At 43.7% G+C, this 13,896-nt stretch overlaps 1 protein-coding gene across 2 annotated transcripts in view; it reads left to right on the forward strand.

Annotated features, from left to right (window-relative positions):
- Positions 1-6,157: 6,157 nt before the first annotated feature.
- GABRB3 (gamma-aminobutyric acid type A receptor subunit beta3) overlaps positions 6,158-13,896 on the forward strand; it is a 299,133-nt gene continuing 291,394 nt past the window's right edge. Inside the window, exons 1-3 of one of the 2 annotated variants that reach the window (XM_088829723.1) lie at positions 6,158-6,318; positions 6,448-6,539; positions 6,749-6,816. In XM_088829723.1, coding sequence (XP_088685849.1) covers positions 6,239-6,318; positions 6,448-6,539; positions 6,749-6,816 — 240 coding nt within the window. In that variant the 5' untranslated portion in view covers positions 6,158-6,238. The remainder of the gene's footprint in view (positions 6,319-6,447; positions 6,540-6,748; positions 6,817-13,896) is intronic. The other variant, XM_055417672.2, reaches the window with a different exon arrangement.

Consider the following 13,896-nt stretch of genomic DNA (forward strand, 5'->3'; position numbering starts at 1 on the left):
AAAAAAATCTATAATGACAGAAGTTAGGTCCGTGCTCATCTGGATCTAGAATGGCATGCAGAATAAAATATTACAAGGGAATTTTAGGGATGATAAAAATATACATTGACCTATACATTTTTCAAAAATCATCTAACTATACATTTAACTTTCAATTTCATGTGTCATACCTCAAATTGATTGAGCTAAAGGACTTTAAAATAATTTGTCAGAAACTTCGATAGTTTGAAAAGACAACTTGATTCTCTATAACTAAGAGGCAACTATGAACAAAACAGTTTGATGAAGGTCTTTTGGTTAGCTGAAATTCACAAACATGGGTAAGGTAAAGTGGTCATGTGTGTGCTGTGTGCTAAGTAACTTCAGTTGTGTCTGACTCTGAGACCCCATGGACTGTAGCCCACCAGGCTCCTCTGTCCATGGGATTCTCCATGCAAGAATGCTGGAGTGGGTTGCCATTTCCTTCTCCAGAGGATCTTCCTGACCCAGTGATTGAACGAACCCCTGTCTCTTAAGTCTCCTGAATTGGCAGGCAGGTCCTTTACCACTAGCACCACCTGGGAAGTCTGATGCTCTTCATATTGTCTCTTCCTTTCCCTGCTTCTTACCTTGTTGTTCTTCTGCAGTCACTAAGCTGTGTTTGACTTTTTGCAACCCCATGGACTGCAGCATGCCAGGCTCCTCTGTTCTCCACTATCTCCCAGAGTTTTCTCAAATTCATGTCCATTGAGTAGGTGATCCCATTCAACCATCTCATCCTCTGTCATCCCCTTCCACTTTTGTCTTCAATCTCTCCCAGCATCAGGGTCTTTCCCCATGAGTCTGCTCTTCACATCAGGTGGCCAAAGTATTGGAGCTTCAACTTCAGCATAAGTCCTTCCAATGAATATTCCTTTAGAATCGACTGGTTGGATCTCCTTGCAGCCCAAGTTCCTCTCAAAAGTCTTCTCCAGCACCACACTTTGAAAGCATCAATTCTTCAGTGCTCAGCCTTCTTTATGGACCAACTCTCACATCCATACATGATTAATGGAAAAATCATAGCTTTGACTATATGGACTTTTGTTGGCAAAGTGATGTCTTTACTTTTTACACTGCCTAAGTTTGTCATAGCTTCTTACCTTAAGGATCCTTAAAAGTTATTCTAGTCTGTTTAAAACCACCTATTATGAACAAAAGGACATTCATCTCCATTTTATTCTGACATGAAAATTTATCCATTGTATGACTCCGAAAACCTGAAACCTTTTTATCTTTCTGTAGAAAATAAATGAAAGCAAGAATTGCATCAATTTTTTCCTTCCAATTTGGCTAATAGGTTAGTACCATCTAGTAAAAGTATGAAAGTATTCTTGGTTTCAGGAATCCTGACAAGAGAATAGAAGGAGGGGTTATGGGATTTTGTTTTCATTCAACCCTCCAGAAGCCTGTTGGAGAAGCTGAGACAAGAAGGCATCCAGGGTTTGTTTGCCCAACTTCTGTATCTTGACTATACCAGTGTACACTTATCACAATGTTTCTCTTAAATTTTTGTCTCCACATTAGAAAAAGACTGCATTTTCTTCTTCTTTTATTGGAATAGACATGTTTTGCAATGCTGTGCTGGTTTCTTTTGTACAACACAGTGGATCAGCCATATGTACATAAATATCGCCTCCCTCTCGAGTTTCCCTCCCAGCCCACTCCCCATCCCGACCCTCTAAGTCATCAGAGAGGGCCCAGCTGAGCCGCCTGTGCTGTGGAGGAGCTTCCTGCCAGCTCTCTGGTTGACACGCGGTAGTGCTAATATGTCAGTGCTGCTCTCAATTTGTCCTGCCCTTTCTGCCCGCTCCGTGTCCCCAAGCCTGTTCTCTACAGCTACGTCTGTTCCTGCCCTGTAAAGAGTCTCATCAGGACCATTTTTTTTTTCTAGATTCCACATATATACGTCGATATACAATATTTGTTTTTCGATTTCTGACTTACTTCACTCTGTATGATAGGCTCTAGGTTCATCCACATTACTATACATGACTCAATTTTGTTCCTTTCTATGGCTGGGTAATATTCCAGTGGGCTTCCCAAATGGCTCAGCGGTAAAGAATCAGCCTGCCAATGCAGGAGACATACGAGTTGCAGGTTCAATCTCTGGTTTGGAAAGATCCCCTGGAGGAGGAAATATACTCTACTCCAGCATTCTTGCCCAGATAACCCCATGGAAAGAGAAGCCTGGTGGGCTACTGTCCATGGGATTGCAGGAGTTGAAAATGACTGTATGACTGAGTGCACATGCCCGCGCGCGCGCGCACACACACACACACACACACACACACACAATATTCCAGTGTGGCTTTCCAGGTGGTATAGTGGTAAAGAATCTATATACCACATCTTGTTTATCCATTCATTTGTTGATGGACATCTAGGTTGCTTCCATGTCCTAACTATTGTATATAGTGCTACAATAAACATTGGGGTACACATGTCTTTTTCTTGAATTGTGATTTTTCTCAGTGTATGTGCCCAGTAGTGGGATTGCTGTGTCATACGGTAGGTCTATGTTTAGTTTTAAAGATACCTCCGTATCGTTCTCTACAGTAGCTGTATCAATTTACATTCCCTCCAATAGTGTAAGGGCTTCTCTGGTGGTTCAGTGGTAAAGAATCCATCTGCTACAGTCCATGGGGTTGCAAAAGAGTTGGACATGACTTAGTTACTAAACAACAACAACAGTGTAAGCGGGTTTCCTTTTCTCCACATCCTGTCCAGCATTTATATTTTGTAGATTTTTCTATGATAGACATTCTGATCAGTGTGAGGTGATAACTCACTGTAGTTTTGACTTGCATTTCTCTACTAATGAGGGATGTTGAGCATCTTTTCATGTGTTTATTGGCCATATGCATGTCTTCTTTGGAGAGATGTACATTTTTGACTGGATTATTTATTTTTTGGATATTGAGCTCCATGAGTTGTTCATATATTTTGGAGATTAATCCTTTGTCTGTTGCTTCATTTGCAAATATTTTCTCCCATTCTAAGGGTTATCTTTTCACCTTGTTTATAGCTTCTTTTGCTGTGCAAAAGCTTTTAAGTTTAATTAGGCCTCATTTATTTCTTTTTATTTTTATTTTCATTACTCTAGGAGGTGGGTCAAAAAACATCTTGCTGTGGTTTTTATCAAAGAGTGTTTTCCCAATGTTTTCCTCTAAGAGTTTTATACTCCCTGGTTTTACATTCAGATCTTTAATCTAATTGAGTTTATTTTTGTGCAGGGTGTGAGGGAGTGTTCTAATTTCATTCTTTCACATATGGCTGTCCAGATTTCCCAGCACAACTTATTGAAGAGATTTTCTTTTCTCCACTGTATATTTTTGCTTCCTTTGTCATGGATTAAGTGACCATAGGTGTGTAGGTTTATCTCTAGACTTTCTATCGTGTACCACTGGTCTATATTTCTGTTTTTATGCCAGTACCATACTGGAAAAAAATGCATTTTAGGTGACAATTTTAATGATTTGCCAGTGGGTTTATGATGTACCCTGTGTTCACCAGAAAACATATCCTAAGGCAAAATGAAGTGCTATTGCTTTTCTAGGGTGGGTAATACTGCTGAAAAAGGAGTGAAGATAAAGGGGATCCGGGCATGCAAGGAGCGGGAAAGAAAGGAGTTACTATGTTTTCTCAGGACATTTCATAGGGAGAAATAGAGGGCGAATCGTTTATTTCCCTGGTTCCCATCTTCCATTCATCTACGGTCCACCACATGGATGGTTAACTCTACCGCCATTTCAGATTGCACATTTGCAAGTACTGAGTAGGTCCTGTTACACTTGGACCACTTTGCTGAGAAGCCTGAAGGTGCAAGGTAAGAGAAAAGCAATGTGGACAGGTGGTGAGTGGTGTGAACACGTTCCCATGTAAAGCTGGTCGGGGCTCTTGTAGAACTGCATGGTGAAGCAGCAGCTGGGATAAAAAATAAGGTCAAGAGACTGAGAGACTGATTGAAGCCAAGATCTGAGGTGGTACGTGGTTGGATGATAATAACACTTGCAATGTAGTTTTCAAGTTGTAGAACCTGTAAAATAATATTAATAGAAGGGGGGGGGTCACTCTTGCTATGTTTTTGGCTTTTCTCAAGCACCTTATCCTCACTGTTTATTTTCTATAGCTGTAATACCCAATGGGGCATTCCTCTAAAAGAGGTACATGCAAACAGGAGAAGCAGACTGAAACATGAATATGGAGGGATACAGATACAGATCTAATCTAATATTCCCAATAATTCCATTGTACAGGACACAGAATACAAAGTATTTTGTATCTGTTTTGTATCTATTCTGAAAACTAGATTTTTTCAGAAAATATTTAGGAGGCTAAGTTTATCTCTTGTGTATGTTAGCCACTCAGTTGTGTCCAACTCTTTGTAGCCCACCAGGCTCCTCTGTCCATGGAATTCACCAGCTAAGAATACTGGCGTGGGTAGCCATTTCCTTCTCCAGGGGATCTTCCCAACTCAGGGATGGAACCAGGTCTCCTGTATTGCAGGTGGATTCTTATACCATCTAAGCCACCAGAAAAGTTATCTCTTAACCTATCATAATACCAACCTTTCAGGAAACTGCTGATTTTTATAAAAGGCAATATATTTAAAATTAATTCCAGGAACATGCCAACTTGCGATCGAAGGTCTAGATTTAGATATTTACCTATATAAAGTCTTGACGATAGAAAAGAAAATCGTAAGCTCTGTAGAAAAAAAAAAAATACAGAAAAGAAGCATTTAGGTCTTGGAATGGCCCGAGGAAGTCTATCAAGCAACAAATGGACTTGATTTGCAGGTTTTGTTGGTTGGAATGTGTAATCATGTGTACACAAGTAGGAATGTGTAATCATCTTCCTCAATATTAGAAATCTGAAGCACACAGTTCTTAAAGAAAAATCTACAACCTATGACCCTGGGGGAGCAAACATCCCTCAGCAACACAGTGGTGATAAACAGGGCAGGGTGGACCGTGGTGTTTATCTGTCTGTTTCTTGGCCAAGGTGCTGGAGGTCTTCTGAAATGAGAACCAGAGGGTGCGGTCCGGTCATGGAGAACACGAGGTTCCTAGTCTGATATTAAGAACCACGGACAGCTCCGGGCTGCGCCAGAAAAGCCATCTTATTTTTCCATTCCTCGGAATGATAGTCCAGGGTCTCCATGTCTGATGCGGACTCTAGCTTCTGATAATAAAGCAAGCCTGCTTATTCGGGCTTCTCTTTAACACTCATTTAAGTGTATTTATGTGAGTAGGTAGGGAGTGCTCATATGGAATGTTCAGGGGGTGAGAGTGGGAGAAATAGTTGAAGGAACCAATTTAAGAAAATGGTTTTATATTGCATAAATAATTAATCGGGCCGCCTTGGAAGCGGCTGGATGGGTCAGGCGGGAAAGCCCGTGGATGGGGGCGGGGGCGGGGATCCCCGTATCGTCTTTAGATGTTCAGTGACTGCGGGGGAGAGCGGATCCCACCCGTGTCGGGTCAGAGGCGCCGCGCCATGTGTTCTGGGCTCCCGGCCATCCTGCTGCCCATCTGGCTCTCCTGGACCCTGGGGACGCGAGGCTCGGAGCCCCGCAGGTGAGGCAGGGGCTTCCCTCGGGCCCGGTGCCCTGCCTCCCGCGCTGCAGCGCAGGTCTGCGGGCAGAGGCGTTCCGCAGCCGCCGCGGGCTCGGCCTGCACCGCCGCCGGACGGGGGTCGCCAAAGGGCCAGGTCGGGGAGCAGGCTGAAGGGGAGGCGTCTCGGGAGGAGTGGAGAGCGTCTCCTTCGCCGTTGCCGCCCGGGCCGCCGTCGCCGACCGTCCCCTCCTTCGCGGGTGGCTGGGGGCCCAGCGCGGCTGGCGGCGCGGCCCACCCCTGGCGCTGCCCGGCGTCGCGCGGTCGCGGCTGCAGCCCGCGCGCCGGGCCGGCAGAGCCCCGGTCAGGCTCCGCAGCCACCGAGGCGGCGGGGACGCTGGGCGGCGGGGCCCCGCGGGCGCGGGAGCCGGGACCCGGCAGGGCGCGCTGCGCCGCGGCCCGCGCGCCCCGCCCCGGCCCTCGCCGCGCGCCCGCGCCCGCGCTCCTCCCCGCGCGCGCGCCTCCCCGGCCCTCCCCCTGCGCCCTCCTCCGCTCGGGGCCAGCGCGGCGGCGGCGGCGGCGGCGGCAGCAGGAGCAGCCCCGGCTGCGGGTCGCGACGGCGGCGGGGCGCCCCCTCCCCCGTGCCGGGGCGCGGCGGAGGGATGTGGGGCTTTGCGGGAGGAAGGTTTTTCGGCATCTTCTCGGCCCCGGTGTTGGTGGCGGTGGTGTGCTGCGCGCAGAGGTAGGGTCGCGGCTGGCTTGCCGGGAAGCGGGCCGGGCGGCTGGAAGGGTGCGCGGGTGTGCGCGCCGGGCACAGGCGGGCGAGCCGCCGCCTGACCTGGCTCTCTGTCCCCCTCCACCCCTCCCGCAGCGTGAACGATCCCGGGAACATGTCCTTTGTGAAGGAGACGGTGGACAAGCTGCTGAAAGGCTACGACATTCGCCTGAGACCGGACTTCGGGGGTAAGTAGGCTGTGCACGGCCGCTGCGGGCTGCGCGACCCCCCGCGCTGGGGGCCTGGGCGGAGGGGGGAGGCGGGGGCCGCTGCCGCCGAGCTGCGGTCGCGCGGGGAGGGCTCGGCCGGCGCCCCTTCCTCGGCGGCTCCCGGGCCCCGGGGCCGCCGCAGCCCGTGCCCGAGCCTGGCTCACGGCCGTGTCGTGCACTTTCCGCAGGTCCCCCGGTCTGCGTGGGGATGAACATCGACATCGCCAGCATAGACATGGTTTCCGAAGTCAACATGGTGAGTGCCTGCCCTCCCCGGGCCCAAGCCCCTGCCCCGCCGCGTGGGCTCGCCGGCGGGCTCGGAACCGGGCTGGAGGCCTTCGCTGCCGCGCCGAGCTGACCGGGCGGGTGACCCGAGCGGTCCTCGCCCGCCGGCCTCCGCCTGCCCGCGCGCCTCGCTCCGCGCGCCTGTGCGCACTGGGCAGTCGTCGGCTCGGAGCCGCGCGGAGGGAGCGCCTTCCTGCGGTGGGAATGGGTCTGGGCTCACCGGAGCGGGCCCCCCCGCCGCCCGCGTGCTCCCGGCCGCTCCCGCGGTCGGCCCCCAGCTGCCCAGGCCGCCCGGGGTCGTCTCGCCTGCTTAGCAACAGGCGCCGGGGAGCGGGGAGGAGAGCGCAGTTGTGGGGGAGCTTGTATTCTGGGTGAGGGGGGCTCAAGGGTTGCTTCCTTGTGGAGGCGGTGCTGGCCGCTGGAGAGCGCGGAGGGCGGTGGTCGGCGTGTCCTGCGCCGTCTCGGGTCCGTTTCCTCAGAGTCCGGTGGTTTTTCCGAGGGCGGGCTCGCGACACGGAACCCGGACCCGATCCGGCCGTCTCTGTCGGAGGTGCTGGCGATGCTGGAGCGTCGGGGCCGCCTGCGGGCCGTCTCTTCAGGGAGAGTGGAAAGCTAGGGAACCAAGTGTCACCTAGGGCTGTGTTAACGCGAGGAGATTCTGTGTTCTGACCTGTGGAAAGTGGAGGTACCTGTCTGTCCAGTGGTGTGGAGTGGATGTCACAGACTGTTCCTCAGTAATCCTTAAGACAACACGGAATAAGGAGAAAAATGACCCCTTTCCTTTTTTGATTGAACTGGATACCAGGGGTTTTGAAAACAGGATTCATTTTCTGAGTGACACTTTAGAAATTGTGAGGATGGGAATTTGGTAAAAAAAATTTTTTTTGGAAGAAATCATTTGGCAACTTTTCTTTCTAAAATATAGCACCAAGAATATAATGAGGCATGAGGTACACTCCATGGATTTCTCAAGTCTGGTGGACATCAGAGTCACATGGGCGAACTGGTTTTGAATGCTTACTCCCAGGCTCTGATTCTGACTGAGTGGTGTGAAGTGCAATCTTGGGGGTCTCTGTATTTAAAATTAGTGCTTCAGGTTTTTTTTTTTTTCAAGCAGATGTTTTATGGACAGTTTTTTGAGAAACATTGTAATAACATAGAAATGTGGATGTTTACCAATAAACTAAAGTCATGATTTTAAATAGATGTTTAGCAAGATATATTTAAAGGCATACACTAGTATGGATTTTGTAGAAAGAAATCTTTGCACGAAACTACTATTAATTTTTTACTCTTAAAGGTTTAAAATTATAATGTGTGATTTAAAAAGTACCTTTCTCTCAATGTATATCACTAAGGACATTTATATTCAAGTATGAACAATAAATAGATAAATAAATTGTTAATAATAAAAGCATGAGGAAGAAACAGAGACTTTACATATATTACACTAAAAACATCACATTTATTTTACTTTTTCAAATTTTTGAAAAATCATTCTGTCAAAAGTATGTCTTAGGACCTTAAGGAAAGAAGTTAATGTGTTAAAGATATACTCTGTAATCTGTGATTTCCTTAATTGGGAACTTCATATTCTATAGAGAAGAAAGTTTTCTATAGAAGTTAATAGACTAGTGGATTTTTATGTCAAAAATTATTATAGTGGATGTCAAATAATGAAGAAAACATTCTGATGTGGCACTTTAAGAACTCTGTACAGTGTTAAAACAGCCAGGGAATGGAGAATGTCTTGCTGCAAATCATTACACGTTTCCTGTGAATGAATTTTTAAACTTAGCTCTCCAGTTGTTTAGACATCATGCTGATATTTAGCATCTTTAAAAACTTCATGCGCTATGAACTGAAATGTCCCAGTTTTCTCTGAACCCACTAATAGGAAGAGAAATTGAGGATGCAAGCCACCATATTGAATAATCTTTAAGTGCCTATACCAAAGCCAGTAATTATGCATAATTGTATGGCTTTCATTTTGCAATTTTTTGATGTTAATTTTTGTGGTCTCTCTCTATATGTTTATGGTAAAGAAAAATTGGAAATTGATGAAATTGGAAATTGAAGACCATTGGACAGATGAAATATCTTCCACAAGTGGATTGGCTAAAACATACACTAGAAAAATCTGATTTCCTATAACTCATGATCAGGATCATAGCTCATAGTTATAGCTGTTATATTTGATCTATTTTTTTACTGAAGGAACTTCAAATATATAGCAATAATTAGGTATCATTTTCGAAGTCACATTTTATAGGGGAAAAACTGAGTATGTGAGCATAAGATTAAACCCATGTTTTTAATCATGTTGCTTAAAAGCAATGCATTATATTTGTGAGCTTCCTTAATTGCCTTACTAGTTGCACAAAACTTAAGTGTTGTTAGTAATGAAAAAAGAAAGGGGCCTGCCCTAAGAGAGAGAGGGAAGGAAGAGGGGAGGGAAGGAGGCAGAAGGAGGGAGGGGAGAGAAACTGAGAGGACTTCTGACAGGGAAAGCCTTCTGAAGGAACTGATGAAGTGATACCTAAGCTGGGTGGGTGGGTAGGGGGAATAGAATTGTGACTGGCATAGACAGAGGAGGATATTCTGGGTTAGAGAAGAAATTGGCAAAGCTATGGATGGATAGATCAGCAGGACCGGAAATTGTGAAGGAGAGACTCAAAAGATGAAATTGGAAAAGTAGGACAAACCCCTGTTCACCTAGGCCCTTCTCTGCCTTGCCAAGGATTTCAGATGCTAATTAATTTTCAAGAATTAAGGAGCCTGTAAAGATTATTAAGCAGATGATTGACATGATTTAAGTTGTGGTTTAAGATGAATATTGTGACAAAAATGTTAATTTAGATGGAGTGAGAAGAGCAAAGTTAGCAAGAAAATTCAGGGTAAATGATCATGGAAGGTTCTTTAAAACTGTTCTCAAATTTTCATAGATATGCTTTTGAAAACATTTAGTGAAATAAAGATTCATTAATATCTGAAATAAGGATATATAAAGCATGTATATCTCAAGGTGGGACAGATATGCTCTTGTTAGTGAACATTTTGAGGGTGAACATGAAGCAAATAGTTACTCTTCTCTTTAAACAGTTGTAAAACAGTCTTTATCTACTGATGGTCATAAGGTAATGCCTCCAAAGAATGCCTCTGGCCTCAAATAATTAAATAGATACATATACATGTATATATCATTATTTATTTTGGTGTTTTATATTAACAATCAAAATGGATTTTAGTATTTTAATATTTAACATTATTTTGCTGTAACATGTTTCACTGATAATGGAGATTATTTTGTATTTCCATTTTTCTTAAGCTTCTAATTTTTTTTGTGTGTGCTTCTTTATTTAAAATTGACATATAGTTAATTTGCAATCTTGTTAGTTTCTAGTGTATAGCAAAGTGACTCAGTTATAAACATACACATATATATACACACATATATATTCTTTTTGAGATTCTTTTCCATTATAGGTTATTACAAGATGTTGAATTTAGTTGTAGTGCTGTGTAGTAGATCCTTATTGTTTACCTATTTTATGTATAGTAGTGTGTGTGTTAATCTCAAACTCCTAATTCTCCACTTCTTCATGTTTTAAATAGCTGATTTGACAGCAGTCAAAAAACCATTTTCTTTTACATAACTTCCCTTGTTCTCTTAGCTCTTGTTTTAAATGTTCAGATAATCTTTTAAAACTAAGCATGGTTAACTATTTGTTGAGATTTGGTTTACAGATTTCTTTAAGTGAGATTGTACATATGAAAGTATACTGTCTACAGAAAATTTTTATATGCATGTGTTATAATTCTGGTGTTAAAATTTTAGCACTGGTCCAGATGTGAAATGAACCTGTTGAATAGATAGGTGGAGGGATAAGTGGACACAATTATTGAAAATATAGGAAACGTAAGGGAATATTAAAATATAAAACTAGAAAAATTTAATTTTAAAATATTTTTTTATTGAAAGAGAGTGAAGTAGTTTTGGAACTATTTAAAAATTGTTCAGATAATCAGAACAGTATTTTAAAGTAGTCATATATGAGTTCTTTTTGAATTTGAATTACTAGAATAAGCCATTGTTTGACTTGTTAATTCAGAAAAAAACTATGCATTCTCAATTTATACTTCATTAAAGTATTGAGGATATTGGACTACCTCGGTGGCTCAGTGGTTAAGAATCCACCTGCTAAGGCAGGAGACGTAGGTTTGATCTCTTGGTTGGGACGATCCCCGTGAGAAGGAAATAGCAACCCACTCCAGTGTTCTTGCCTGGGAAATCCCATGGACAGAGGAGCCTGGTGTGTCTATGGGGTCACAAAAGAATCAGACATGACTTAGCTACTAATTCACAAATATTGAGGATATAAAACTAGATTCAAACTCCAGTAATAAAAAGGCTAATGTTTTATGATATAACTTGTACTTTATTATTTTCTGCAGTTAATTCATCTATTAAAATTGAAGTGAAAGTTGATTAGTCGTGTCCGACTCTTTGCAACCCCACTGACTATATAGTTCATGAAAATGTAACTATAGAATTGTTTTTTTCTGATTTCATGCATGTAAATAATAAACTGTTCTTTTTTACTTGTGAGTTCCTTTTAGGTGACATTTAATCTGCTGTGTTTAGTTATTATGAGAGGTGTATTTGTCCCTTATGATTGTTGTATTGTATTCCTTCCTCATTGATTGCATTTTCCTCTTCAAAATCAACGTATTTTTTGGTGTCTCAGTGTAAATTGAGTATGGTGCATCAGAGTATGGTTTTGGAACATCCCGGCAAACAGCTTTGGTGCTGCCTCCCTGCAGGTGACTTATGCGCACAACACATAAGCATTTGCTCTCACTTTGTCTTTCCTGCTTTCAGAAGAGTGGGAAAAGGAGAAGGTCACCTTGGTTTGAGTGAGCTGAGATCAGCTGGAGAATTCAGCTTTTAGGCATTTTTGTTCAAATTTATGCTAATCAACTCCCCTTCCTGAGTTGCAGAGTCTAGAGTTGCTCTGCCCGCGGGGCGCCCAGTTTCCAGCACCTGGCTAGGTCCTCGGGCAGAGAGGCTGAGTCCAGGAGTCCAGCTGCTGTGCTGCAAAGAGCCCGATGGGATTGGGAGTTTCAGGTTCTGTTTCTGGACTGATGGGAACATCTAGCCTTAGGCAAGTCCCTTAATACTCAGTAATTCAGTCTCTGGCTTCTCAGATGCCTGTGGCACAAAAGTAAAGATACCCACACAATCACAACCTAACACACACATAGTAGAAAACTGTCCTTTTCTGATTTCTTCTAGACAGGCTCTGGCTTCGTTCAGAGTTAGCATATGAATTGTTACTCGCATTTTAAATGTTAGAAATGTGCTAATGCTCTTGTTACCACTTAAGCTGAGGGATGACTCAGCAGAAAGGAAGAAGTGTTTCTCTGACCCAGTTGGGTTTGAAAAACCGCTTACATGAAAGGCACTCCAGGGGTAAGGTCCATTGAGCATGTTGGCATTTGGTTCCAGGTTGCTGCATTTAAGAGGTAAGACTGAGGACGTTACTTCTCCCTGGAAGTATGTTTCGTGCCTAAGTTATGATTAAACATCAGTGCTGGGGCACTGATAAGGAAGCATATAATGAACTTAAGAGATGGATGAGAATAACGCTTACATAATCTGCTCTTTATGAAAGGAGGTTTCTGTTTAACATTAGAAAGAATGATATGGGAAGCAAAGAGGATGCTTTTTGTCTTTCCCCTCAGGGAGGCCGTAAAGCTTATGTTGCTACAGCTCTTAAAACATGAATCTTCCACAGGTTGCCTTGTGAGTGGCCTCTTCCTGGAGCCTTTGCCAGGCTCAGTAGAGCCTATGTTGTGTTGCACATAGAAGTAAGTACTTGGTTTGAGTTAATGGCACAAATCTGCTTATGTATATATTAAAAACTTTATAATTTTTGCCAATAAAGCAGTATGAATTCAACATCTGATTTTGTAAGTCTGTCACCTGTAAGAGCTCTTCTTTCCTTCCATTGAAGCAGAACCTTTCTTTCTCCTTGTGGGTTCTGTGTCATAACACTCTTGTTCAGTTGCTGAGTCGTCACCGACTCTGATCTCATGGACTGCAGCACGCCAGGTTCCTCTGTCCTCCACTGTCTCCTGAAGTATCATATCATATATACTCTCGTCGTGCTTGAAGCCTACTGAACATTTGGCTTAAATAAATCAAGCCTATTGACCATTGGGAATCTTTAAAATGTTCTTGTGATGCATATTGAGGTATAACTTAGAGAGATGACAGCTAGCAACAGCTTTATGTCATTTTGCAGTTGATGAAATATTTCAGATATTTTGCATACTTGATCCTCAAACCTGATGATCGGCTTAGTGCAGTATACCTTATAGATAGATGTTGCTCTCATCTCCATTGTTCAGGTGAGAATGGAGCCTTAGGAACAGCACTGATGTACTATTGATACAAAGATGGGACGCGATCCTGTTTCTTTCCGCCTCATTGTTCTACAGAGCAATTGAAAAATGCTTTCTTAGGGCCTTCTAAGATTTAACCTTTTTCCATGACCTTCATTGCCATCTAAAGTGGATCTTCCAGTTTACTTTTCTGTGCTCTCTTAGTCTTTCCTTTTATCACTATCAAGTGATGATTACTATCGAGTGATCGCTATCAAGTGAATATGATTCTGGTGTGCTTGTTTGTTTAGAGGCTTTCTTCCCCTTTTTTCTCCCCCTTGAGATTGTAAACCTCATGAGGCAGATCTGTGTGTCTAAGAACAGCCCTTGCATAGTGCAAAACCAAAATCTAATTCTTGCTCCATAAATAGATACTAGTTTCTCTTAGATGTTGGTTGATAGAAAAATCTATGAATGAATGAAAAAATATAAAAGTACATGAATAAATAGGTAGGGGGCTTTCCAATGAAATACTTTTACAACCTAGAATTTGGGCTCATGACCAAGAAGAACCTTTTACAGGCTAAATGTGATATATATAGTTTTATTTTAGGGGACTTGATTTAATCAGAATTTGTATAATTGTACACAATATAGTGTAGTA

This window comes from Moschus berezovskii, chromosome 21 (genome assembly GCF_049115385.1).
Source record: "Moschus berezovskii isolate FMDL1 chromosome 21, NW_MosBer_1.0, whole genome shotgun sequence".
Taxonomy (NCBI): domain Eukaryota; kingdom Metazoa; phylum Chordata; class Mammalia; order Artiodactyla; family Moschidae; genus Moschus; species Moschus berezovskii.